The sequence below is a fragment of the Eutrema salsugineum genome, unplaced genomic scaffold, assembly GCF_000478725.1.
Source record: "Eutrema salsugineum unplaced genomic scaffold, Eutsalg1_0 scaffold_2, whole genome shotgun sequence".
Lineage (NCBI taxonomy): Eukaryota > Viridiplantae > Streptophyta > Magnoliopsida > Brassicales > Brassicaceae > Eutrema > Eutrema salsugineum.
The window spans coordinates 4006366-4026526 of NW_006256829.1; the positions used below are offsets into that span (position 1 = coordinate 4006366).

Genomic DNA, 20161 nt, shown 5'->3' on the forward strand with positions numbered 1-20161 from the left:
ATTAGACAAAAGTTATTAATATTAAAAAATATATATATGATTCAGTACTTGACATTTGGAAGATAAGAACAGACAGTTTTGTAGTAACAAATATTGTATCCCCAGGAAATGCTCTCAACCTTTGTCCTAGATCCTTAATGTTGTTTTTACTTTAAATACCAAATTTACAGAAAATCTTTGGTCCTAAACTCCCTCCCTATCAACAAACCCTATAATCCTTGTTTGAAACCGAAAGCCAACGAAGAGAAAAACAAAACATTCTATTCATAGTCATTCACAGCCAAAACACCTAAAATTTTCTTGCTAAAGAAGAAACAAAAGCAGAGGAAGAAAAAAAAAACAGGAGAAGAAAAACACACACACAAAGAAAAAGAAAAAAAAAAATTCTATTTCTCTTCCTCCTTGAGCTTGTACCTTCTTCCTCTCCCCACCCTTTAATGCAACAATGGGAAATTGTTGCTCTCACGGACGGGACTCAGCCGGAGATGGACCAAACCATCAAAATGTAGCAACCGCTTCAAACACCGGCCATCCGGCTGGTCCAACTGCTGAACCTTCTGTAGCACAATCCAAACACGCGCCTCCTTCTCCTCCTCCTGCAACAAAACAAGGTCCTATAGGGCCTGTCTTAGGTCGACCCATGGAAGATGTCAAAGCTTCATATTCTCTAGGGAAAGAGCTTGGGAGAGGCCAGTTTGGAGTCACGCACCTCTGCACGCAGAAGGCTACAGGTCAGCAATTTGCTTGCAAGACCATTGCCAAGAGGAAGCTTGTGAACAAAGAAGACATTGAGGATGTAAGAAGGGAAGTGCAGATAATGCATCACCTGACTGGTCAGCCAAACATTGTGGAGCTTAAAGGAGCTTATGAGGATAAGCATTCTGTGCATTTGGTCATGGAGCTTTGCGCAGGTGGAGAGTTGTTCGATAGGATTATAGCTAAAGGGCATTACTCGGAGAGAGCAGCTGCTTCTTTGCTAAGAACGATTGTTCAGATTGTGCATACTTGTCATTCCATGGGTGTTATTCACAGGGATTTGAAGCCTGAGAACTTTCTGTTGCTCAACAAAGATGAGAATTCTCCTCTCAAAGCCACCGACTTTGGGCTGTCGGTTTTCTATAAGCCAGGTTCCTGCAATCTAGAATCAGCATCATTGCAAAAACCTACAAATCAAATTAAACGAATAAAACCATTGATGGATATTTTGTTTCCTGTGTGGTACAGGAGAGGTGTTCAAGGATATTGTGGGTAGTGCTTATTACATCGCACCAGAGGTTTTGAAAAGGAAGTATGGACCAGAAGCCGATATTTGGAGTATTGGTGTCATGTTGTATATCCTCCTATGTGGTGTCCCACCCTTCTGGGCAGGTAAAATAATTTTTTCTTTGTCTACTAAAAACAAGAGATATAAAACACATCTAGAGATGTTTTTTCTTTTGTATTCATGTGTTGTTGTGTTTACCTGATCGTAGAATCGGAGAATGGAATATTCAACGCCATCCTAAGGGGACACGTCGATTTCTCGAGTGATCCATGGCCAGCCATCTCGCCTCAGGCGAAGGATCTTGTTAAGAAGATGCTCAACTCTGATCCCAAGCAAAGACTAACTGCTGCTCAAGTTCTCAGTAAGCATCTCTCTACAAACACACCAATAAATCCAAAAAGCATAACAATCATTCCATGCCAATTAATGCTCTCTCTCTCTCTCTTCTTTGTAAAGACCATCCGTGGATCAAGGAGGATGGAGAAGCACCAGATGTTCCTCTTGACAATGCGGTGATGTCCAGGCTCAAGCAATTCAAAGCAATGAACAATTTCAAGAAAGTTGCATTACGGGTAAAAATCATATATTCTTAACACAATAGAATATACGAGTGGTATATGGCTCGAAGTCTAGTATCCTAACCTCAAAACCTGAAACCCTTGAGCAGGTGATAGCAGGTTGCTTATCAGAGGAAGAGATCATGGGATTGAAGGAGATGTTTAAAGGTATGGACACTGATAGCAGTGGAACAATTACACTCGAGGAGCTAAGACAGGGGCTTGCTAAGCAAGGTACACGGTTGTCAGAATACGAAGTCCAGCAGTTAATGGAAGCTGTAAGTCCTTTTGTGTGGTAACAAGAGTTTTAGCTTTCGTCAAATGACGAGCAACAGGTAAGGAGACTCACCACTGATTTTCTGTTATCTTGGTATTCCACAGGCTGATGCTGACGGTAATGGAACGATAGACTATGGTGAGTTTATCGCAGCCACAATGCATATTAACAGACTTGACAGAGAAGAACATCTCTACTCAGCCTTCCAACACTTTGACAAAGACAACAGTGGGTAAGCACTTAACCGTTTGTTATAGTATTGACTTTAACCACCAATAACAGAGAGAAGCAATGGCACTTGTTACTAAACGAAAACATCATCTCACATAATGCTTTGTGATTCCAGATATATCACTATGGAAGAGCTGGAGCAAGCCCTCCGGGAGTTTGGCATGAACGATGGCAGAGACATCAAAGAGATCATTTCTGAGGTTGATGGAGACAATGTAAGAAACAACAGTCCTTTAAAATGTAACAAGCAGCTGACAAATCTCATTATCACAAACCAAAATTTCTAATGATAAAAACATCATTTGCAGGATGGTCGGATAAACTATGAAGAATTTGTGGCAATGATGAGAAAAGGAAACCCGGATCCTATCCCAAAGAAACGGCGTGACCTTTCGTTTAAATGAACAATTGTTGAGGTAGAGGAAGAGAGAAGATAGAAAGAGAGCAGAACAAGAGTCGAGAAACTCATCTTCCTTTTCACTACGAAAGATAAGGCATCAAGAGAGAAATATTATTCCAAGTATGCTCGGATTGCTAATGATTGAACTGGAGGAGATCGTTTAAGGGAGGAGAAGGCTCAACAAGGGGAAAACAAAAAAAAAATACATTAAGTGGGGATTTGGGGATGTGTTTGATTTATGTACATTTTATTTTCTAGTTTGTCTACTACTGCTTCAAGTGCCATGGGTTTCTCAATGTACTTATAACTCTTTTTCAATTCTCTTTTACGTTTTAGTGAATATTTGGTCTTACTTCCTCGCAAAGCACTCGACACCAATCATGAAAAGATACAAAGCTAAACAGAAGATCAACAATGGCAAAGCCTGTGTAAACCCAAAACCAAATTGACTTAGACCACATTTAAAAACCGAACCTGGAATAGTTGTCGCAAATTATCCATGAGAAACTGTAGTGTTTGCGGTCAAAATCTAAGCAAATTGATAAGACTTCAAACAGGGTTGTTTATCAAACATCGACAACTGCATCAAAGCACAAAATTTCGTAACAGAAATAGCTAATTGGAGTTAAAAAGAGATACTTTTTCATTGCTTGGTCGATATAACGGATAAAGGAGCCAAACAATACAAGGATTAAACCCCAATTAAAAACCCTAAATCGCAAGACGACCATCGAATCGAGGAGGACACAGGTTACTTATCTTTGGTAGAGACACCATACTTCTCCTGAAGCTTGGCAATGTCTTCTTCATTCTTCTTCTGGTCGAACTTCTTGCTCATCTTGGCGTGCTGGTAGTAGAGCACGATGAGGTAGCGATTGGCGACGTTGAAGCCGGAGAGATGGTCGACGGCGTTCTTGGCATCGTAGATATCCTCGTAAACAACGAAGGCCGTGCCTTTGGTGTCCTTGTTGCAGCCGATCCGAATCTGGCGAATCGCACCGTACTTGCCGAAGATATCGTACATCTCCTCGCTCGTTATGTTAAACGGAAGGTTCCGAACGTAGAGCACGCGATTAACCTCCGGCGGGAGCCTGGTGTTTTGCTTGCGAAGACTCATTGTCGTCATAGCTTCTTTATCTCCTTCTCCTCCTTTAGCCCGGAGATTTTCTTCTTCTTATACCGTCGCAGAGAAAAACCTTCGTTCTATTGGAAAAGAAAATTTCTAGTCCGATTGCGATCCTATATATGTTGGGTGGAAGACGAAAGGGTAAAATTGTCTTTGCTCATGCAGGGACGGTGATCTATGGACGGTGTTATGTAAACCAGTTAAACCAGACTAACATACTAAACCGATATCTGTGTCGGGTTTGATAGCAACATTTGTAGTGTAATTTTCATTACTGATTTTAATTTTGTTTTTAAGAAAGAACCTAATCCAAAAAGGCAATAACACACCATTTAGTCGGTCTGACAAATTATTATGGATCGCATTACTGTTTCATGCCTTATATTGAGAAGCTTCACATTGCTCAGCTTTTCTTTTAATAAGATGAATTGAGATAGAGAACAGAGACCAAAATTAACTAAATATAAAATTTTACATACGTACTATTACAGTTTCAATGTATATAGATTACACGCACATTACTCATTAATCGTTCTGTCGTTTTTTTTTAAATAGGAAATCATGTTATTTACAGAATATTTTTATAGAATCAAAGGGAAATGATGTATACGCAGATAGCTGCAACTTATGAAGCTTCAGATCTTGACACGCTTAACTGGAGCTCGAAGAGAAGATAGATAGTTAGCATCTGATTTCTCAATCCCATCGAAAAGGTAACTGAAAGGAGGCATCTCTATATACTTGCCACTTCCTTGCACAACTTTAAGCTCCTCGTTTTCCCATACGATTCGTCCTCCCGCTATTGTCACTTCAACTTTTCCCTGAGATTTAAGGAATCAAGTCCCCATGAACAAAAATGTTTGTCAATTGGACCTTTTATGCATATATATCAGTCGAGAGAGGCTTTGTAAAGATGCATATATACCTTTACTCTTCTACCCTCGTAGACGTTTGTGTCGGATCTTGAATGATGAGACTTTGAGCTAATCTCGTAGCTCGAGTTTGGATTCAATATAATGATGTCTGCATCCGAGCCAGGAAGGATAGCTCCTTTCCGTGGATATATGTTGAATATTCTAGCACTGACAACAATTCATTTCAAATGCAGACATGATTTACTCCTTTACTACTTACAGATATTGGAAAGAAAAGCATATCTCAACATTAAAAAGAAGGGATCAATGAAAAGAGTATATATACCACTCGGTGCTGGTTATTCTAACAAAATCAGTAGAAGAGATTTGGCCAGACCCCTGGATTATGATAACAGAAAACGATTAGAACTTCCTGTACTGTACGGAAATAAGATTTTACCCCACACGTACTTAAAAGAAGATTTTAGTCCACAAGGACTTACCACCATCGTGTCCCATATCAGGTGCATCCGTTCTTCAAGGCCTGAACATGGACCAAGTTCAAAGTATTTACAAATTACCATAGATTGGTAAAGAAGCAGAGACAATGAGCACAGAGAGCAAGAAACCAGTCAACCCAGCTGTTATACCATTAACACCATTAGGTATTTTGCGGAAATCATCAACCCCGAGAGCTTTTTGTGTAGAATTGAAAGTGCAGTGATCAGTTCCCACAAGCTACAGAGATAATACCAATAAAAGAGAGAAAATATGTTCAAAAAAGTGTATGCTGTAGGTCATGTTTCTCTACTTTAGGCATAGCGAGGAAAGAAACCTGAAGGATTCCTGTCGAAAGGGCATCTTGTAGGGCTTTCCCATGTCCTACTGGTCTTATAGGTGGACTCATGACATACCTAAAATATTGAGAAAAACAAAACTTTGAATGACAACCTGAAGGAATAAATGGGAATCATTTGAACAACAGACTTGATAAGATTTCTTACTTTGATGCAATTGTAAAGTCAGGATCCCAAAGCCAATGATCATCGAGGATTAACCCAGACACAACAGGCTCTCCAATAACCTTCTGCCCTGAGATACATAAAAAAAACGTTTTTTTTATATTGAGGTAAACACTACATAATCAATTTGAAAGAGACTTCAGAAACAACCCATACTTTATTACACTACTGATTGTTAGGATCAAAGATTTATAAACACTTCGTCCTACATGAGTTGTAACAGAAAACCTGATTTTCGAGCTTTAGCAATCTCATCCATTGCGTCGACACTCATCACATGAACAACATAGAGAGGCGTGTTAACAAAACGAGCCAAACGAATAGCCCGAGCAGTTGCTTCTCCCTCAAGCTGCCAATGTTAAACAAGGGTCTTGATTTTAGCTTGAATATATACAAGAGAGGAGAAAAATTTATGAGGGCAGTACAACAAATTAGAAAAATACTCGGCTCAATTACCACAGGTGGCCTTGAAAGAGCATGGCCCTCTGGACCTGTAATGCCAAGGTCAATCATTCTTTTCTGTCCTTCAAACACTGCATCTCCATTTTCAGCATGTACCATCGCCAAGGCACCGAGGGATTTACATCTTTTAAGGCCTTCCAGGAGAAGGTCATCAGTGACCATAAGAGATCCTTTGTATGCTAGGAAGAATTTGAAAGAGTTGATACCTGTAAATTTAGAGATACATGGACTTTACTTTCATCATAGCATGGAAAATTAAGGGATAAAAACACGGCACCAATGTGTCACGAGACATTTACCCTTTTCCTTGACCAATTTCTCCATGTCCTTGGAAACACCTTCATCCCACTTTGTGATTGCCACATGAAAGCCATAATCCATGCAAGAGTTTCTGGACTTGTTTTCATAGGCTTCAAAACCAGCCACCAGATTCCCATTAACGGGTATAACAAAATCTATATGCATAGTTGTTCCACCAGCTAATGCTGCTGCCTGACCACTGAAGAAATCATCAATAGTCTCGGTACCCATAAATTCCATGGCGAGGTGAGTGTGGGGGTCAATGCCTCCTGTTTGCATTGAAGAATATCTGAGAGAGGAAGAAGGAAGGCTATACCCATTTTTGAAGAATATCCCTCCATCTATAGAGCATCTCTGAGAGGAACAGGCACAGGAATCTCACCAAAGCTATCGTCCAAACCAACAAGCGTAGTAATATATGAATTCTCCCGGGGAAATAACAAAATTCTGGAAAATGTTTGCTGACATGTCAAGTTTATCAGATAATGTCCAAGTCTGCAGGTGGGAACCCTGACATGAGTCCTTACGAGTTGGATGCAGCGGTGGTGGCAAGATCTTTTCTAGCGATCCAGAATTGTTATATCCCAGGGAGAATTCATACGATAGCTATGGGGAGATTCCAGTGATTATGCTCTCAGAGATGCTTTTCAGCTGGAAGGAAGGAAAACCTTCAAATGGGTTATGAAGCAGAAAGATATATGTGGAATGCAAACTTCCTAGCTTATATAACAGAAATATTTTGGAATGGTGGTGGAACCTATCAAGGCATTCACTACGATATATGCAAGAAAGAAAAAGCAATAAAATATGAATGTATCAACTAGTATGAATTGATTAACCTGGCATGACAAACTTTCCAGTAGCATCGAGTACAGTGACTTCATCCCCAACCTGAGAAAAAACAGAACCAAAAAAGAATTCAGACTAGCAAAAATGAAGTATACAATACAAGAAGTTAGTTAATATATAATATCACCTTAATGTTTGGCTGCATCGAGACAATAATTCCATCTTCCACATAGACATCAGCAACTTGTTGATGGTGTGCATTCACAACTGTACCTCCTTTGATCAAAATCCTTGTCGATGAAGAAGATGGAACCTTACAAGATCCCACACCATACTCTCTCCCTGCACTACAAAACTGCTAGAACAAAACACATTAAAAAAAAAAACATCAGAATCTCCTAAAATCATCTGTTTCCACTTAAATTTTCATGAAATTTAATGTATTGGATTAGCAAATAACTTAAACTATCTGTTACTTGCTTAAACATTCTGCTTAAGATTTAAAGCTTTCAGAGCTATGCTAGTAACAAACCCAACTCGATACGATGAACAAATCATAAGAGCAAAAGATCAAACAACGAGACAGAATCAGAAAGAAGCTGCTAGCTGATCATTTCAAGGGCGGGCGCGAAGAAGAAACAACATCGAGTTATGGTCAAACACAAACCTGGGTAGCCGAATCTGAGACGGAAGGCGACGGGAACAGAAGAAATAGAGAGAGGATGAAGAAGATTGCATCCATAGGTCTCATTGCCATTGATGAAGAAGAAGCTTTGACTAAAGATCTCCCTCCACCTGTGTTGTTATATAATCCACCTCCCTTTAATTATTCTGAATATTATTTATTTCTTTCTCTTATTGGCCGATTCCTTTCTCTTATTGGCCGATCCAATTTTCGTCAACGCAAAAACAAATCAATGAGAGTAACCAAACGGTCGAACCGCAATCCGGGGAAATTTCCGGTATGATCCCTATTTAGAAAACAATCTCCGATTTTTCTTTACAAAACCGGTTGAACCGGGGTTCTTTCTTTGTTTCGTCCCTTTCGGTTTCGCAAAAGTCCAGCAAGGGCGGCCGGTTTGCTGTTTCCCGCAAAACTCTGGCTAAGAAAGAAGGTGTTGTTGTTAGTGAAAGGTTAAAAGTTTTTGTTCGATCTTCAGTCTCCAAATCTCGACTTCTCTTCTCGCTCCAAGCTCTGATGAGCTCTACGTCTACTTCCTCCCAGGTAACCAGTTTTCTCTCATTTCAATCATCTCTATCTAACTGTGAGACGAATTGATTTTATCCGATTTTATAGTTCAGGTTTTAATATTTTGTTAGAGGATTTATTTCTAGCTCAGGTCTCGTCTTTGCTTGGTCTCGTTTATTGTTATCTAAACTCGAGCTATGGAGGTTAGAAAAAATGTGCTTCTTGATCAGTCTCATACGGGTTTGAATTCCAGGAGTGAGATTACTTCAATCATATTACTTTGCATTTCTCCTCATCATAGATGGCCTATTCCAGGCTTATGCTTCTAGTTGTAGCTGATCATCTAGCTTATAGCTCTTAGCTTCTCCATTATAGATGGGTTGCTCAAGAGTCATTGATACGCCTGGGGATTTAATCCATTGAAGTAAATTAAGCTCTTGCATCGATCTAACTTAAGACTTTTATGGTGGTTCTTCCATTTGTGCAAAGTTACTGAATCTGCTGTGGATAAATTTATGGCAGATGGGTCAGCTTGTAGCTGATAAGCATGTACGTTACATTCTGATGGCAGAAAAGGTACTAGAAACTATATCACCTCTTTTCTTAGTCTCCCTGTTTATGTCACTATGATGACAACTTATTCTCGCTGTTTATGTCACTATGATTATACCTTATGTTCTCGTGTTCAATTGCTTCCGAATTATATTTTGATAGAAGAAAGAGAGTTTTGAGTCTGTGGTGATGGATCATCTAAGAATGAATGGTGCATACTGGGGACTGACTACTCTGGACTTACTCGAGAAGCTGGGCACTGTTTCCGAAGATGAAGTGGTATCATGGGTCATGACGTGCCAGCATGAATCTGGTGTGTACTGAGTTTTTTATTTCTCTACCATATGAATTCCAGAGATCAGCTATTTTTTACTTGCCAATAGAATAATGAATAGAGGCATGGGTCGGTACTAGGCAGTGAAAGCGGGTGCCTTGGACAATCATTAGAAAACAATCATTGTCAGTAAACAGAACTATGGGGACCTTTAAAGTTTATATAGGGTTTCGCATTTTCATCCTTAATCATAAGATATAGCTGCTGTTGAAGTTGATAACAAGTGATTCTTTTCTGAGCAGGTGGTTTTGCCGGTAATACTGGACATGATCCACATATTTTATATACACTCAGTGCTGTACAAATCTTGGCCCTCTTTGACAAACTAAACATTCTTGACGTTGGAAAAGTATCAAGTTGTATCCTTTTTCACTTAGTTTCTTGTCAATGTCACTTACTCTTTCTTGTTACCAATAGTCATGGTGAACTTCCATATTGTTGATTGATCAACGATAAAAGCAAATAAAAGCAACCAAATTGCTTATGATAGATATTATTATGGTTTCCTTAATACAAATTTAGATGTTGCTGGGTTGCAGAATGAAGATGGATCCTTCTCCGGAGATATATGGGGAGAAATAGATACGAGGTATTTTTCTTGGTCATGTATCTTCTGTTGGTTACTTTCCTATGTTGAATCTTAATTGCAAGCTGTTTATGTAGGTTTTCGTATATAGCTATACGCTGTCTCTCAATATTAAAATGTCTTAATTGCAAGCTGTTTATGTAGGTTTTCGTATATAGCTATATGCTGTCTGAATCTTAATTGCAAGCTGTTTATGTAGGTTTTCGTATATAGCTATATGCTGTCTCTCAATATTTAAATGTCTTGACAAAATAAACGTGGAGAAGGCCGTTGATTACATTGTAAGCTGCAAAAACCTGGATGGTGGTTTTGGGTGCACACCTGGAGCGGAGTCCCATGCAGGACAGAGTATGTTATGCTATTTGAGTTTTTTTTTTTTTTTGTGTGTGTCATCTTCCCGCTGGATACTTGCAGTTAGTGTTCTATATGACTTTACTGAAATAAGAAGGCAGATCCCATCACTGCCATCAAACTATTCCAAAGACTGGAATACTCAGCTATGTTTTGTTTCTGTAGTTGAGGTGTTATTGCTACACCCTTGTGTAGATAGGATTGGACAGTTTCATGGTAACGTCATATGGTAAAAGATGGTTATTCTTTATTGTTTCAGTTTTCTGTTGCGTGGGGGCTCTTGCTATAACAGGGAATCTCCATCATGTTGATAAGGACTTACTTGGCTGGTGGCTATGTGAAAGACAAGTCAAGTCTGGGGGTTTAAATGGACGACCCGAGAAACTCCCTGATGTAGGCTTTGAGCTTCTCCAGTGAGAAACCTTTGTATACTTTCCCTAGATCTTACGCACTTTTATCTTATTGTTCTTATTACCAGGTTTGCTATTCTTGGTGGGTCTTATCGAGCCTAATCATGATAGATAGAGTTCACTGGATCGACAAAGCGAAGCTTGTCAAGTTCATCTTAGACTGTCAGGTTTGTCTCCAACACGTCAGGAAAAGTTGTACCGTTGCTAATTGCTTAAAAGCTCTCTCATCTTTCATAATTTTTGATTAGGATATGGATAACGGAGGCATCTCAGACAGACCTGATGATGCTGTTGATATCTTCCACACCTACTTTGGAGTTGCGGGTAACTTAGATTTGTCTCTAGTCTCTTTAAGCTCATCTTGTTTATGTGAAGCCAAAGTGGTCTCATTTCATCAAATTGGTTCAGGGCTTTCGCTCCTTGAGTATCCTGGAATCAAAGCAATCGATCCAGCCTACGCTTTGCCTGTTGATGTCATTAACCGGATTATCTTCACCAAATGATTGTTTTGGGTATGATCTTAGTGGTCTGATGATATGGCAATACGGCTCTCTTTGATTTAATCATTGGTTCGTTTACTTGGGCGATTTTAGAAGTTGTGTATGCTCAGCGAGGAGATGGCAATATTGGTGGATTCAAGTGATTACTAATGGAAGTGTAATGATTACATACAATTCTTGGTCCATTTTGCAAAACTCAACCAATAGTCTCTTTGCTGTATAAAAATTGCAGGGAGAATCTTGAGGTCTCTAATGTAGTGCAAATGAAGGGTGTTGCTACGTCATTTACATTACTGTTTTTATCTCCACTTTCATTGTGCATTACTTCTTCAAATTTGTGTGGCATTGTGTTTAGGAGTTTTTAATACAATGAATAAGACATAATAAAATATAGAGATAATTTCATTTCGATAACATTCAATAAAAAGGTTATAGTTGTCAAAAAAAAAAAACTTTCGATTGCCTAATCGAATACATCAAAGCTAATGCAGATTAAACGAATTACTGTATATCGCATCTGTCAAAAAATAAGTGAAAATCCAGATTTTGCAATTATTTCCTTTTTTTCCCTTGAGAAAAAGAATTGGACGACAAAAAAAAAAGAAAAAAAAAATAGTGGTTTTCCTAAACCCTAGTACGCCATTGGAGAGGAGGTTTAGTGCAGTTCAACTTTTTTTTTTTTTGGCCAAGTTTTTGTTTCGAGCCGACGACACTTCGATGGAGGCGTTAGCGGGAATGGAAGCAGACATCGAATCGTATTTCAAAGACCAGGATCAGCACAGACCATCATCGGACGGCTGCAAACAGGTCCCCTGGCTGAGCTGGGAAGAGTGGGACTCCGTCAGAGAATCTCTCTTCTCTTCTTCTCCTGATAAAACCGCTTCTGCATTGGAAAGGGTAGTTAATACTCTTTCCTCTTCAATTCAATTCTTAAGAGCGATTTCTTCCATGAAAACCATTAAACTGTATAAGTTAGTTGAATCAAGCTTACTGCTTTAGGCCAACGAGCTCAATGGAAGTTCAGATTCCTTTATTATGTATAAAGGTACAAATTTTTTAATCAAAAAGATCTCTTTGTGGATCTCAGGTTGCAACATGGCGAAGTAGAGGTTCCCTTCCGGAGCCTGTGGATGTTACTTGTTCGCTTATCGAAATTCAACTCAAAGATGGCTTTATTCCGTTAGTTTCTTTGTCATCTAAACTTTCTCATAACTTCTTTTGGATGTTTAATGTTTCTGTGTTCTCATTTTCTTAGTTTTTTTTCTTTGTTCTTGTGATTAACAAAAGGAGAGAGAAACAACCATCAGATGCATTATATTCAGAGCATCTGCTGCAAATGCTATACTGTATGGGAATACTCAGGTGACTATGCCACTTCTTGATATATTTTGCTTGGTTTAGTGATTCCACAATATTTCATATGGTTTGACTCCCTGCACTTGCTGACTCATGTCTTAATGTATGAAGGCTTGTGAACTGTGTCATAGAAAAGACAAGGAGGAGAGCAGAAGTTTCAATTGCGGATGCTGCTAAAGCAATTGGTATCCCACGTAAATTAATCGATCTTCGACATGGTAAGAATATTTGGGTGCTTTTTCCTGAATGTGTGCAGTAAAACTTTCAATGCTGCTTTATGTTTCTGATTTGATTTAATTGTTCTGATTGTAGAGGGTTCTCACCGTGAGCTCCCTGCACTCTCCGTGCTTCGGGATGCTTCAGATGAGGTACATTTTTTCCTTCATAATTCTGTTTTGGCGTTTTAGATTTCCTTATTTTAAGTATCATAGCCTCATAGGACATGAAGGTCTGCTGTCCTGTCAATCAAATACGTTTGCTCTGAAGATCTCCTTGAAGAATCCGAAGAAGTTTTTTTTAAAAGATGTTTAGCGTGGTGTAGTTTTTGGACAGTACAGAAGATCTTAATTTGCGTGCATACATTTGTTGCTCATTGTAGGCACTTGAATGGTTGAAATCTTATTATTGGGAGCCTCAGAAGTACCAAATTCCCTTGAAGAGAGATGGAACGGCTAGCATCAGAAGAGAAGTCAAATCCAAACTCCGGAAACTTGCTTTCTGCTTCCAGCTTAAGAAGAATCCTCAATTTGACTCCCCTTTGGTCAAAGAAAAATGTAAGACGAATTCTTTTATTTCTAGGACCTGTGTTGGGGGCTAGTAATGCCAAGCAAAAGACGGAATAGACTCATCTATATCTCCCTTCTTAAACCTCTATGAAGTTTACAAGATAAAGACATAATTTAGACGATACTTCGGTTTTGGTTGCCGCTAGATATGTTTGCAGCCTTAGAGCTGAAAATATTTTTAATTTCATCCATGTGTTACACATTCTATTCTTTGTGGTCATATGGGTGCGTATTTTTGTGATTTCAGGTTCTAGTAAAAGGATAAGGAAGATTGTAAACAGCCTTGTTGAGTTATACTCTTCTTTCTCCGCAGAAATTTCATCTGTGCTGCTTGAATTCTTACTCAAGGCCTTGGATTCTTCAAAGTCGGCAGAACTTCAGTCTGGCCAAGATATTAGGGTCTTTCTAGATGAATGGAAACCTGTAATCCTGGAGTTCTCAAATAGAGAACCCGAGTTACTTTTGACTCTACTCAAGGCAGTTCTTGATATGATCCAAAATAATGAACGGAGAAGATATGAAACTGGTAACTATTGGTTTGTCCTAGATGCTTTTACTCCGAGGAGTCTCAACGTAAACTCCAGATTGTTCCCAGATCGTTTTTAACTTCTATGAATTGCTTATTGTTTTTCAGATGTGCATCTTACAGAAAAGTCAGCGGAAGAGGTTTCTCAAGCTGAGCAGGTCCCTTTCCTGTTTGCATGGCTGGTGGGTCTTATCAGTGGGTCGAAGCATTTTCAGAGGAACAGTTCTCTAGAAGTAAAATCTCCAAGCATGTTCCTTATGGAACTTATACGTAAATGTCTGCTACTGGGAGCCTTAGGATACGAGCTGGTTTTGAAATCTGCTTTCGTACTTGCGGAGATTGTGGGAGGGCGTGTCTTGAAAGATAAGCTTATAAAACTCCCTCTCCTGGATAAAAGCGCTGCAGTTATACCATTGAAACAGAGTTCTACTCTTGTAACAACTCCTACGACGCTCCTTGAACAAGAGAAGAAAATCGGTAGTGCGGGAAAGAGACTCGAGTTTGTCAAACTTCAAGTCTCAAAGAAGAGAGGAAATAACACAGACAAAGCCAATAGCAGATGGAGGAAGGCGAAAACATGGAGCCCTTGTCCAATTGGTATGTTGCCTCGGATCATTGGATCTTCTGGACGTTTACCTATTCTGGACTTTCAGAGTGCTCATACCATCTCAAAACAAACACAAAGGAACGACAATGTCAAAAGAGGAGCCGAGTGCAATAGTCAGCAATTCGAGAACTCGACATGTAAGAGAGCAAAGAAGAGTCGAGAAGATCCTGAATCAAACGATATGACATTGGCCACACATGAGGAAGAAGCTGAGATGGATATAGAACATGCATATGAGGAAACTGAAAGTGAAGCAGAAGGGAATCTGATGTTGAAGGATGAAGAGGAAATCAGAGGCTGCCTTATGATAGGTGGTGAATGGAGAAGAGTCAAAGATGGAGAGCTATTGGGGATGGCTTCTAATGTTAAACTTTATGTTTAAGTTTTTTTTTTGGAAATGCTCACGAACTAGTACTAAGAATATGGATGATATTGTAGTATAACATTCTTTTTGATATTTGATCAGCTTTTACAAGTAAAACATATGACACAAGATATTTGATCAACTTTTGCAAGTATAACATGACTTAATGTCAACTTTCTCATACAGATAGACATTCGGACAAGTACACAAAGTAATGTAATAAGTGGATTAAACAATTCCTTTTTCAACTACATTAATTAGATAACAAATTATTTTACATGAATAAAACACTGAGTAGTGTTGTTGTTATAGACAGAAGACTGGAAGAGATGAAATAAAACACCCGAAGACCAAAATGTTACAAAGCTGCCACCAAATCAATTATGATACGAATTCTGCTTCTTCACAAATTTCCCTTTCTTCTCAAAGGATGAATTCACCATTTTCGGCTTTTAACCTACAGAGACAAATATTACAGAAGGAAGAAGTAAATCCTCTTTATTCAAACCAACACAAGGGGCAACAGATATGTAAGCAATCTGATTTGTAGTGTTAAGTGACAGTATTCTCTATTCCATTCGAAAAACATTCTATCCATCATGATATGTTCTCTCAACCGGTTACCCAATTTCTATAAGATGTGTATCAAGTGCAACTTTCTTAAGAACCAGAAACGAATCCAATACCAATATAGAAGTCACACATTTGGGACACGTGCAATGTTCCCTTGCAAATGTTGCGCTATTTGGATTTCAGTAACTTAAAGAACACACAAGAACCTTCGGGATGACCATACACATAAAAAAGGATTATGGGTTCAACTGCCCTAAAGTACAGTATCTGTATTATGACAGATGTATGTTCTATGAAGGATCCCAGAATACCAAAGTGAGTTTGACTAAAATGAAACGATGGATGACCAAGAACAACAAGCCAAATGAACAAAAGAGACAGGGCAGTACACAGATGCTTACCTAATAAGTTGTCTACACTGTGTTGAAAAGTGCTTCTAAACCACTCCATGACACCTACTCGAGTGCAGAATACAAAATTGGGAATTTCTACACTTTAGCCAGCAACCCTTATTGCACCCATCTCATCAAGCTTTGAGCTCTTATGCTGCATCGAGTTAAATCGAGAGCAGAATCAATACAATTTACAAAAGACATATTACGAGTTCTATAAAACTTTTGTGCAAACAATTTATGGAGAAAATTTCCAAGTTGAGTACAAGTCAAATTTGAGCCCTACTGCATTACCATTACCTTGTTTTTCTTGTGCCTCTGGACGTCATTAAGATCTTCATCTCCATCGTGTTTTCTTTTCTGAAATATTAGTGACAATGCTCCTTGTGATTTCCATAGGATAGAAAAACCAAACAATATACAATGAAACTACTATAGATAATCTGCTAAATTGTATGCCAAATCAATACTCAAGAAAGCAGTCCAACTCCAAAGCGACATTTCGACAAATACAAAAACTTTCAATAAAACAATTCTTCTTTGGCAAGACAGACACCTGCAACAAGCAGACATGTCTTACCTTATCATGATGTCTCTTAGAGTGATCGCCCGAATCGTGGTGGCCATTTTTGTCCTTCTTTCTGTCCCGGTCCTTGTCTTTATCTTTATCTTTGCTTCTATCTTTATGCTTGTGCTTGTGCTTCTTATGCTCTCTATCTTTTTCCTTATCCCTGTCCTTGTGTTTTTTATGTTTCCTGTCTTTATCTTTTGACTCACTTTTTGACTTTGATGCAATCGTAGGAGCTCCCTTCTCTGCCTGAAAGAAAAAAACAGTGTGTGTTATGTTCTAGTAACTAGTACAATCATATTCAAAGGATACCCAGATGTAATTCACCTTATCAGAGGTTTATTCTCAATTAACCAAAAAATTGGATGTTAGAGGAAATAGGACATTCATTATTGAACCCAATTTTTCTAGTTCAATGCAATGCCAAATATATTGATACTGATATGGAAAACGTGTCATATCTTCAAGTCCAAATTCAAAACAACCAAGAGAGAGCAGATTCTTACTAGAGGCAATTCAACAGGAGTCGTATCATTTAGTTGGAAAGCCTCCTTAAGCTCATCTATATCAAAAGGTTGGATGCGGGTGTTAGTCTCCCGGCTCTGTAACGTGTTCTGAATAAGCTGATCTAATTGCATTCCTTCCCCTTTTCTGATCTCGGTGTCCCCAACCACATTATGAAGATAATGGGCATCTGATAGTGATGCGGGAAGTGATTTTTTGCAAAAGAATTCATGGTGTTGAAGTAGTTTGTATTGAGATATAAGATCCACAGCACCACACAACTCTCTGGGACCTGCACTTATAATAAACAGCAGCGGATTGACCTCAAGGTTCCCAAACGGAAAAAGAAAGGAAAATGAGCCACATAATAGAAGAAGCTCCAAAATTTGAAACCAATTTACCTCCGAATTTGGTACGTTCAGGTTCCATCTTCTTTATCTCAATCTAAATTTCTTTTGCATGATCACTGCAATACCATTCCTACAAAAGGAGAATTCAAAGAAGCACTGAGTGCCAAGGAAAGAATACTAATACACGAAAACATTTGCAAATACAGAATCGTTACTGCCAAAAGTAACAATTTTTAGCCCAAACAATAGAAAAACCACGATAAGAGTAACTAATCGCCAGCTTATAATCCATGATGACTGAAACTATTGGAGTCTCAACATAAAGCTAAAAAAAAATATTTGATTTAGCATAAAAATTTCATTCAAACTCAAAAATTCTCAAAATTCTCTTGAAACCCTCAAACATTTAAGCTCGAGATAATGGAAATATTGTTAAAAGTTGGTGTTAGTAAAACCATACAGAAAGTCCATGAATGTTTGATCTAGTCAAAAAGAAAGTTTCTTCATTTGCGCTATGTGGAAAATCAATGAAAAATAATCAGACAGCGAAGAATTCACTGAAAAATGAGGCATTTAGAGTCGATAAAAGCTTCACAGGAAATCCGAAACACGAAGAAGAAGCGATGGTTGGAATTCGATAACAAAACAAGCCAGAGATAACAAAGCACAAAATCGCAGATTCGATTGGTACGAGAAAGGATCGAAGCAAAGAGAAACAAGTAACATACACGTTTGAGAAACCAGATCTCGTTGAGAAATCTAGCTGCGGCCTGTATTCAATTTCAGCCCTCTGGCGCCCAAACAAATCCAAAGCAGCGGAAACGAGAGAAAGAGGTTGTTCTTAGGGTATCCAATTTCCCGCGCAAATTTGATTAAGCAGAGTGATGGAGAAGGGGACAGAGATCGAGGAAGGTTCGAGACGAGAGGGAGAGAGCGAAAACGGAGTCTACTTAGGGTTTCAGATTTTCTGTTTCTTAACCAATCGGGTACCAAAAAAATTCTCCTCTTTTTATTTTTGTCTGTTGGCTTCTCAATATTTCGGCAATTTCTTAATTTTTATGCGTGCCGCGTGGGCTTCACGCGCACTGGTCACGGCCCAAATACACAGAATATAATAAATTGTCACTCGTTAAACCTCTCAATAATCTAATTACCTAAGGCGACAATTGATAGTCAAACCATTCTTCCAACACCTTTATAGTTAATCGAATGTAAAATTTTAGTATCAAATTTAAACTTTAAAATAATTTATTTAGGTTTTCGTAATTATTAAAAGATTGTACCAAAATAACATGGATAATGAGAATTCATAATCTACAATTTCATATGTTGCACTTATGGTGAGAGTCGTGAGACACTTATCATCAGTCATCACTAGTTTATGCTGTATGAATTATGAAGGCATCTCTTACTTTTAGTTCTAGAGCTCGAAATCTTATTGCTTGGAGACATGCAACATAGCTCTTGCAATATTTGTGATGACGATTTATACGTTGTGAATAACATCAGAGATGGCCATGGTTGGCAAGAAGAAGACGATGATTTTGTCTGATGTAGAATAAATGAGTGACATGGGGGCTAAATATATACATACATCTAGAGGGAAAAAAAACGTGCTGACAGGAATCAGTCATGTTATACAGTGGGGATAATTGAGATACTTACCGGTATTTCTTGACAAATGTCAAAAGTAGACGATATTGTTATTGAAGAATCACATCCATGTGATATATAGTTCATTCCTCTTTAGTCATAAATCATATAGTAAAGATTTAAAAAAGTAATATGTTAGAAAGACAGAAAAATAAAATAAAGCAAATCTATACATATATATGAGAGGGGACATTCAAGTGAGAAGTGGATTTTTCATGTATGTGAGTGTAAATGTGGGTGTGGAATAACACAATGAAAAAAGGAGTGAAGACAACATCATTTTCCCCAAAGAAAGCTAAGTCCTAGAATCATCACTCCAGTTCCCTTTTTGGCCCCTTCTTCTCTCTTTTTTTTTTTCCTTTCTACTTTGACCCTTCACTTACTATCTACATGCTTTTTGAAACCCTCATTACTCTCTAAATTAACCACTAAAAGTAAAAGATTAACCACACTAATTAATACCACTGACCATTTAATCCAACTAATACGTACCTTTGGACATGATTCAACCAAACCTTGGTTAAGAATAATAATGATATATCACAAAAACTCTAGTTTCTGCTCTTTATTTTTAGAACGTGATGAAGACAAAAGGGAGAGCAACAAACTTTTGGAGCAAGTCATAGGTTAAAAGCCCCATAGCTTTTCCTTCTATCACTTTCATTCCTCTCTTCTCATTCTAACAGGCTGAGAGAGAGAGAGAGAGAGAGAGAGAGAGAGAGAGAGAGAGAGAGAGAGAGAGATCTTGATCAAATCTTCCATCTTATGTCTTCTAAAAATCGTTTATAAAATCCATCTCACTGAGATAAACTCTATATATTTTAAAGATTGAGTAGAGATGGGAAATCACTACTCTAGAAGAAAATCTCGGAAACACATCACTAGTGCTGCCTTCATCATCCTTCTTCTTCTGTTTCTTTTCCTTTACGCTAAAGCTTCATCGTCGTCGTCTCCTAGTAGTCATCACCACTCTACTGATGGAAGCTTGAAGAAAGCTGGAATTTTCGATCCAAAGCTTCATGATCTTAATTCCAATGCTGCGTCACGCGGCTCAAGATATACTAATGAAGGTGGTGAAAAAGCTTTTGAAGATGACAAGAGAAGGGTCTTCACAGGTCCTAATCCTTTGCACAATAGATAATCTTTTTGATGATTACAAGTTTTGTGAATTTTTGTCTGAATAAAATACATTTGTGCAAACAAAACAAAAAAAAAACATATTTATTTACTTTTTCTTACACTAATATACATTATATCGTACGTGATCTGCCGTGATTTG

The 20161-nt window shown here is 38.3% G+C and overlaps 7 protein-coding genes across 11 annotated transcripts; 4 read left to right on the forward strand and 3 right to left on the reverse strand.

Annotated features, from left to right (window-relative positions):
- The first annotated feature begins 379 nt into the window (after positions 1 to 379).
- LOC18017283 (calcium-dependent protein kinase 17) lies at positions 380 to 3184 on the forward strand. 3 transcript variants are annotated; one of them, XM_024155706.1, is made up of 8 exons: positions 380 to 1127; positions 1225 to 1368; positions 1425 to 1625; positions 1721 to 1836; positions 1932 to 2099; positions 2203 to 2330; positions 2445 to 2544; positions 2638 to 3184. In XM_024155706.1, exons 1-8 carry the CDS (start codon positions 446 to 448, stop codon positions 2731 to 2733), a joined length of 1635 nt encoding a protein of 544 aa, XP_024011474.1. In that variant the 5' UTR covers positions 380 to 445; the 3' UTR covers positions 2734 to 3184. The 3 variants fall into 3 exon arrangements, with proteins under 3 accessions (XP_024011474.1, XP_024011473.1, XP_006399734.1); XM_024155705.1 differs by having other exon boundaries at positions 1473 to 1625; positions 1932 to 2103; positions 2165 to 2330; XM_006399671.2 differs by having other exon boundaries at positions 1473 to 1625.
- A 64-nt stretch (positions 3185 to 3248) lies between these two features.
- LOC18017284 (splicing factor 3B subunit 6-like protein) lies at positions 3249 to 3937 on the reverse strand. The gene has a single exon (XM_006399672.2). The coding sequence runs from the start codon at positions 3853 to 3855 to the stop codon at positions 3481 to 3483; it is 375 nt and encodes a 124-aa protein (XP_006399735.1). The 5' UTR covers positions 3856 to 3937; the 3' UTR covers positions 3249 to 3480.
- A 349-nt stretch (positions 3938 to 4286) lies between these two features.
- Positions 4287 to 8093, reverse strand: LOC18017285 (dihydropyrimidinase). 2 transcript variants are annotated; one of them, XM_006399673.2, is made up of 13 exons: positions 7950 to 8093; positions 7470 to 7637; positions 7333 to 7384; positions 6493 to 6762; positions 6188 to 6399; positions 5960 to 6080; positions 5714 to 5801; positions 5545 to 5623; positions 5360 to 5447; positions 5213 to 5253; positions 5056 to 5108; positions 4781 to 4937; positions 4287 to 4676 (listed from the first exon to the last, which is right to left on the reverse strand). In XM_006399673.2, exons 1-13 carry the CDS (start codon positions 8037 to 8039, stop codon positions 4491 to 4493), a joined length of 1605 nt encoding a protein of 534 aa, XP_006399736.1. In that variant the 5' UTR covers positions 8040 to 8093; the 3' UTR covers positions 4287 to 4490. The 2 variants fall into 2 exon arrangements, with proteins under 2 accessions (XP_006399736.1, XP_024012328.1); XM_024156560.1 differs by having other exon boundaries at positions 7470 to 7640; positions 7950 to 8090.
- A 320-nt stretch (positions 8094 to 8413) lies between these two features.
- LOC18017286 (geranylgeranyl transferase type-2 subunit beta 1) lies at positions 8414 to 11581 on the forward strand. Of its 2 annotated transcripts, none has more exons than XM_006399674.2 (10): positions 8414 to 8507; positions 8994 to 9047; positions 9186 to 9336; positions 9600 to 9716; positions 9880 to 9946; positions 10143 to 10291; positions 10554 to 10687; positions 10773 to 10871; positions 10953 to 11028; positions 11113 to 11581. In XM_006399674.2, exons 1-10 carry the CDS (start codon positions 8481 to 8483, stop codon positions 11205 to 11207), a joined length of 969 nt encoding a protein of 322 aa, XP_006399737.1. In that variant the 5' UTR covers positions 8414 to 8480; the 3' UTR covers positions 11208 to 11581. The 2 variants fall into 2 exon arrangements, with proteins under 2 accessions (XP_006399737.1, XP_024011828.1); XM_024156060.1 differs by having other exon boundaries at positions 8463 to 8507; positions 9003 to 9047.
- A 289-nt stretch (positions 11582 to 11870) lies between these two features.
- LOC18017287 lies at positions 11871 to 14959 on the forward strand. The gene is made up of 8 exons (XM_006399675.2): positions 11871 to 12101; positions 12292 to 12383; positions 12492 to 12566; positions 12672 to 12778; positions 12873 to 12928; positions 13159 to 13333; positions 13593 to 13871; positions 13980 to 14959. The coding sequence occupies exons 1-8, from the start codon at positions 11922 to 11924 to the stop codon at positions 14858 to 14860; spliced, it is 1845 nt and encodes a 614-aa protein (XP_006399738.1). The 5' UTR covers positions 11871 to 11921; the 3' UTR covers positions 14861 to 14959.
- Positions 14960 to 15045: 86 nt separating this feature from the next.
- On the reverse strand, positions 15046 to 18228 carry LOC112086720 (mediator of RNA polymerase II transcription subunit 19a). Its single transcript, XM_024156114.1, has 7 exons — positions 17958 to 18228; positions 17281 to 17359; positions 16882 to 17171; positions 16388 to 16624; positions 16108 to 16167; positions 15817 to 15961; positions 15046 to 15299 (listed from the first exon to the last, which is right to left on the reverse strand). The coding sequence occupies exons 2-6, from the start codon at positions 17306 to 17308 to the stop codon at positions 15911 to 15913; spliced, it is 666 nt and encodes a 221-aa protein (XP_024011882.1). The 5' UTR covers positions 17309 to 17359; positions 17958 to 18228; the 3' UTR covers positions 15046 to 15299; positions 15817 to 15910.
- Positions 18229 to 19610: 1382 nt separating this feature from the next.
- LOC18017288 (CLAVATA3/ESR (CLE)-related protein 22) lies at positions 19611 to 20023 on the forward strand. Its single transcript, XM_006399676.2, has one exon. It carries the CDS (start codon positions 19721 to 19723, stop codon positions 20021 to 20023), a length of 303 nt encoding a protein of 100 aa, XP_006399739.1. The 5' UTR covers positions 19611 to 19720.
- Positions 20024 to 20161: the final 138 nt, after the last annotated feature.

What these genes read in the sequence shown, in the direction of transcription:
- LOC18017283 (XM_024155706.1), top strand. Translation starts at nt 446, where the DNA reads ATGGGAAATTGTTGCTCTCACGGACGGGACTCAGCCGGAGATGGACCA. An exon ending in AACTGCTGCTCAAGTTCTCA is followed by an intron (nt 1,626 to 1,720) that starts GTAAGCATCTCT and finishes TTCTTTGTAAAG; the next exon opens with ACCATCCGTGGATCAAGGAG. An exon ending in TCAAGAAAGTTGCATTACGG is followed by an intron (nt 1,837 to 1,931) that starts GTAAAAATCATA and finishes ACCCTTGAGCAG; the next exon opens with GTGATAGCAGGTTGCTTATC.
- LOC18017284 (XM_006399672.2), bottom strand. Translation starts at nt 3,855, where the DNA reads ATGACGACAATGAGTCTTCGCAAGCAAAACACCAGGCTCCCGCCGGAG.
- LOC18017285 (XM_024156560.1), bottom strand. Translation starts at nt 8,039, where the DNA reads ATGGCAATGAGACCTATGGATGCAATCTTCTTCATCCTCTCTCTATTT. An exon ending in GACTTTACAATTGCATCAAA is followed by an intron (nt 5,624 to 5,713) that starts GTAAGAAATCTT and finishes TCAATATTTTAG; the next exon opens with GTATGTCATGAGTCCACCTA. An exon ending in AATACCTAATGGTGTTAATG is followed by an intron (nt 5,254 to 5,359) that starts GTATAACAGCTG and finishes GTCCATGTTCAG; the next exon opens with GCCTTGAAGAACGGATGCAC.
- LOC18017286 (XM_006399674.2), top strand. Translation starts at nt 8,481, where the DNA reads ATGAGCTCTACGTCTACTTCCTCCCAG. An exon ending in CGTTGGAAAAGTATCAAGTT is followed by an intron (nt 9,717 to 9,879) that starts GTATCCTTTTTC and finishes ATACAAATTTAG; the next exon opens with ATGTTGCTGGGTTGCAGAAT. An exon ending in GGAGTCCCATGCAGGACAGA is followed by an intron (nt 10,292 to 10,553) that starts GTATGTTATGCT and finishes TTATTGTTTCAG; the next exon opens with TTTTCTGTTGCGTGGGGGCT.
- LOC18017287 (XM_006399675.2), top strand. Translation starts at nt 11,922, where the DNA reads ATGGAGGCGTTAGCGGGAATGGAAGCAGACATCGAATCGTATTTCAAA. An exon ending in CCGCTTCTGCATTGGAAAGG is followed by an intron (nt 12,102 to 12,291) that starts GTAGTTAATACT and finishes TGTGGATCTCAG; the next exon opens with GTTGCAACATGGCGAAGTAG. An exon ending in TACTGTATGGGAATACTCAG is followed by an intron (nt 12,567 to 12,671) that starts GTGACTATGCCA and finishes TAATGTATGAAG; the next exon opens with GCTTGTGAACTGTGTCATAG.
- LOC112086720 (XM_024156114.1), bottom strand. Translation starts at nt 17,308, where the DNA reads ATGGAACCTGAACGTACCAAATTCGGAG. An exon ending in TGAACGTACCAAATTCGGAG is followed by an intron (nt 17,172 to 17,280) that starts GTAAATTGGTTT and finishes TTATAAGTGCAG; the next exon opens with GTCCCAGAGAGTTGTGTGGT. An exon ending in AGAGGCACAAGAAAAACAAG is followed by an intron (nt 15,962 to 16,107) that starts GTAATGGTAATG and finishes AACTCGATGCAG; the next exon opens with CATAAGAGCTCAAAGCTTGA.
- LOC18017288 (XM_006399676.2), top strand. Translation starts at nt 19,721, where the DNA reads ATGGGAAATCACTACTCTAGAAGAAAATCTCGGAAACACATCACTAGT.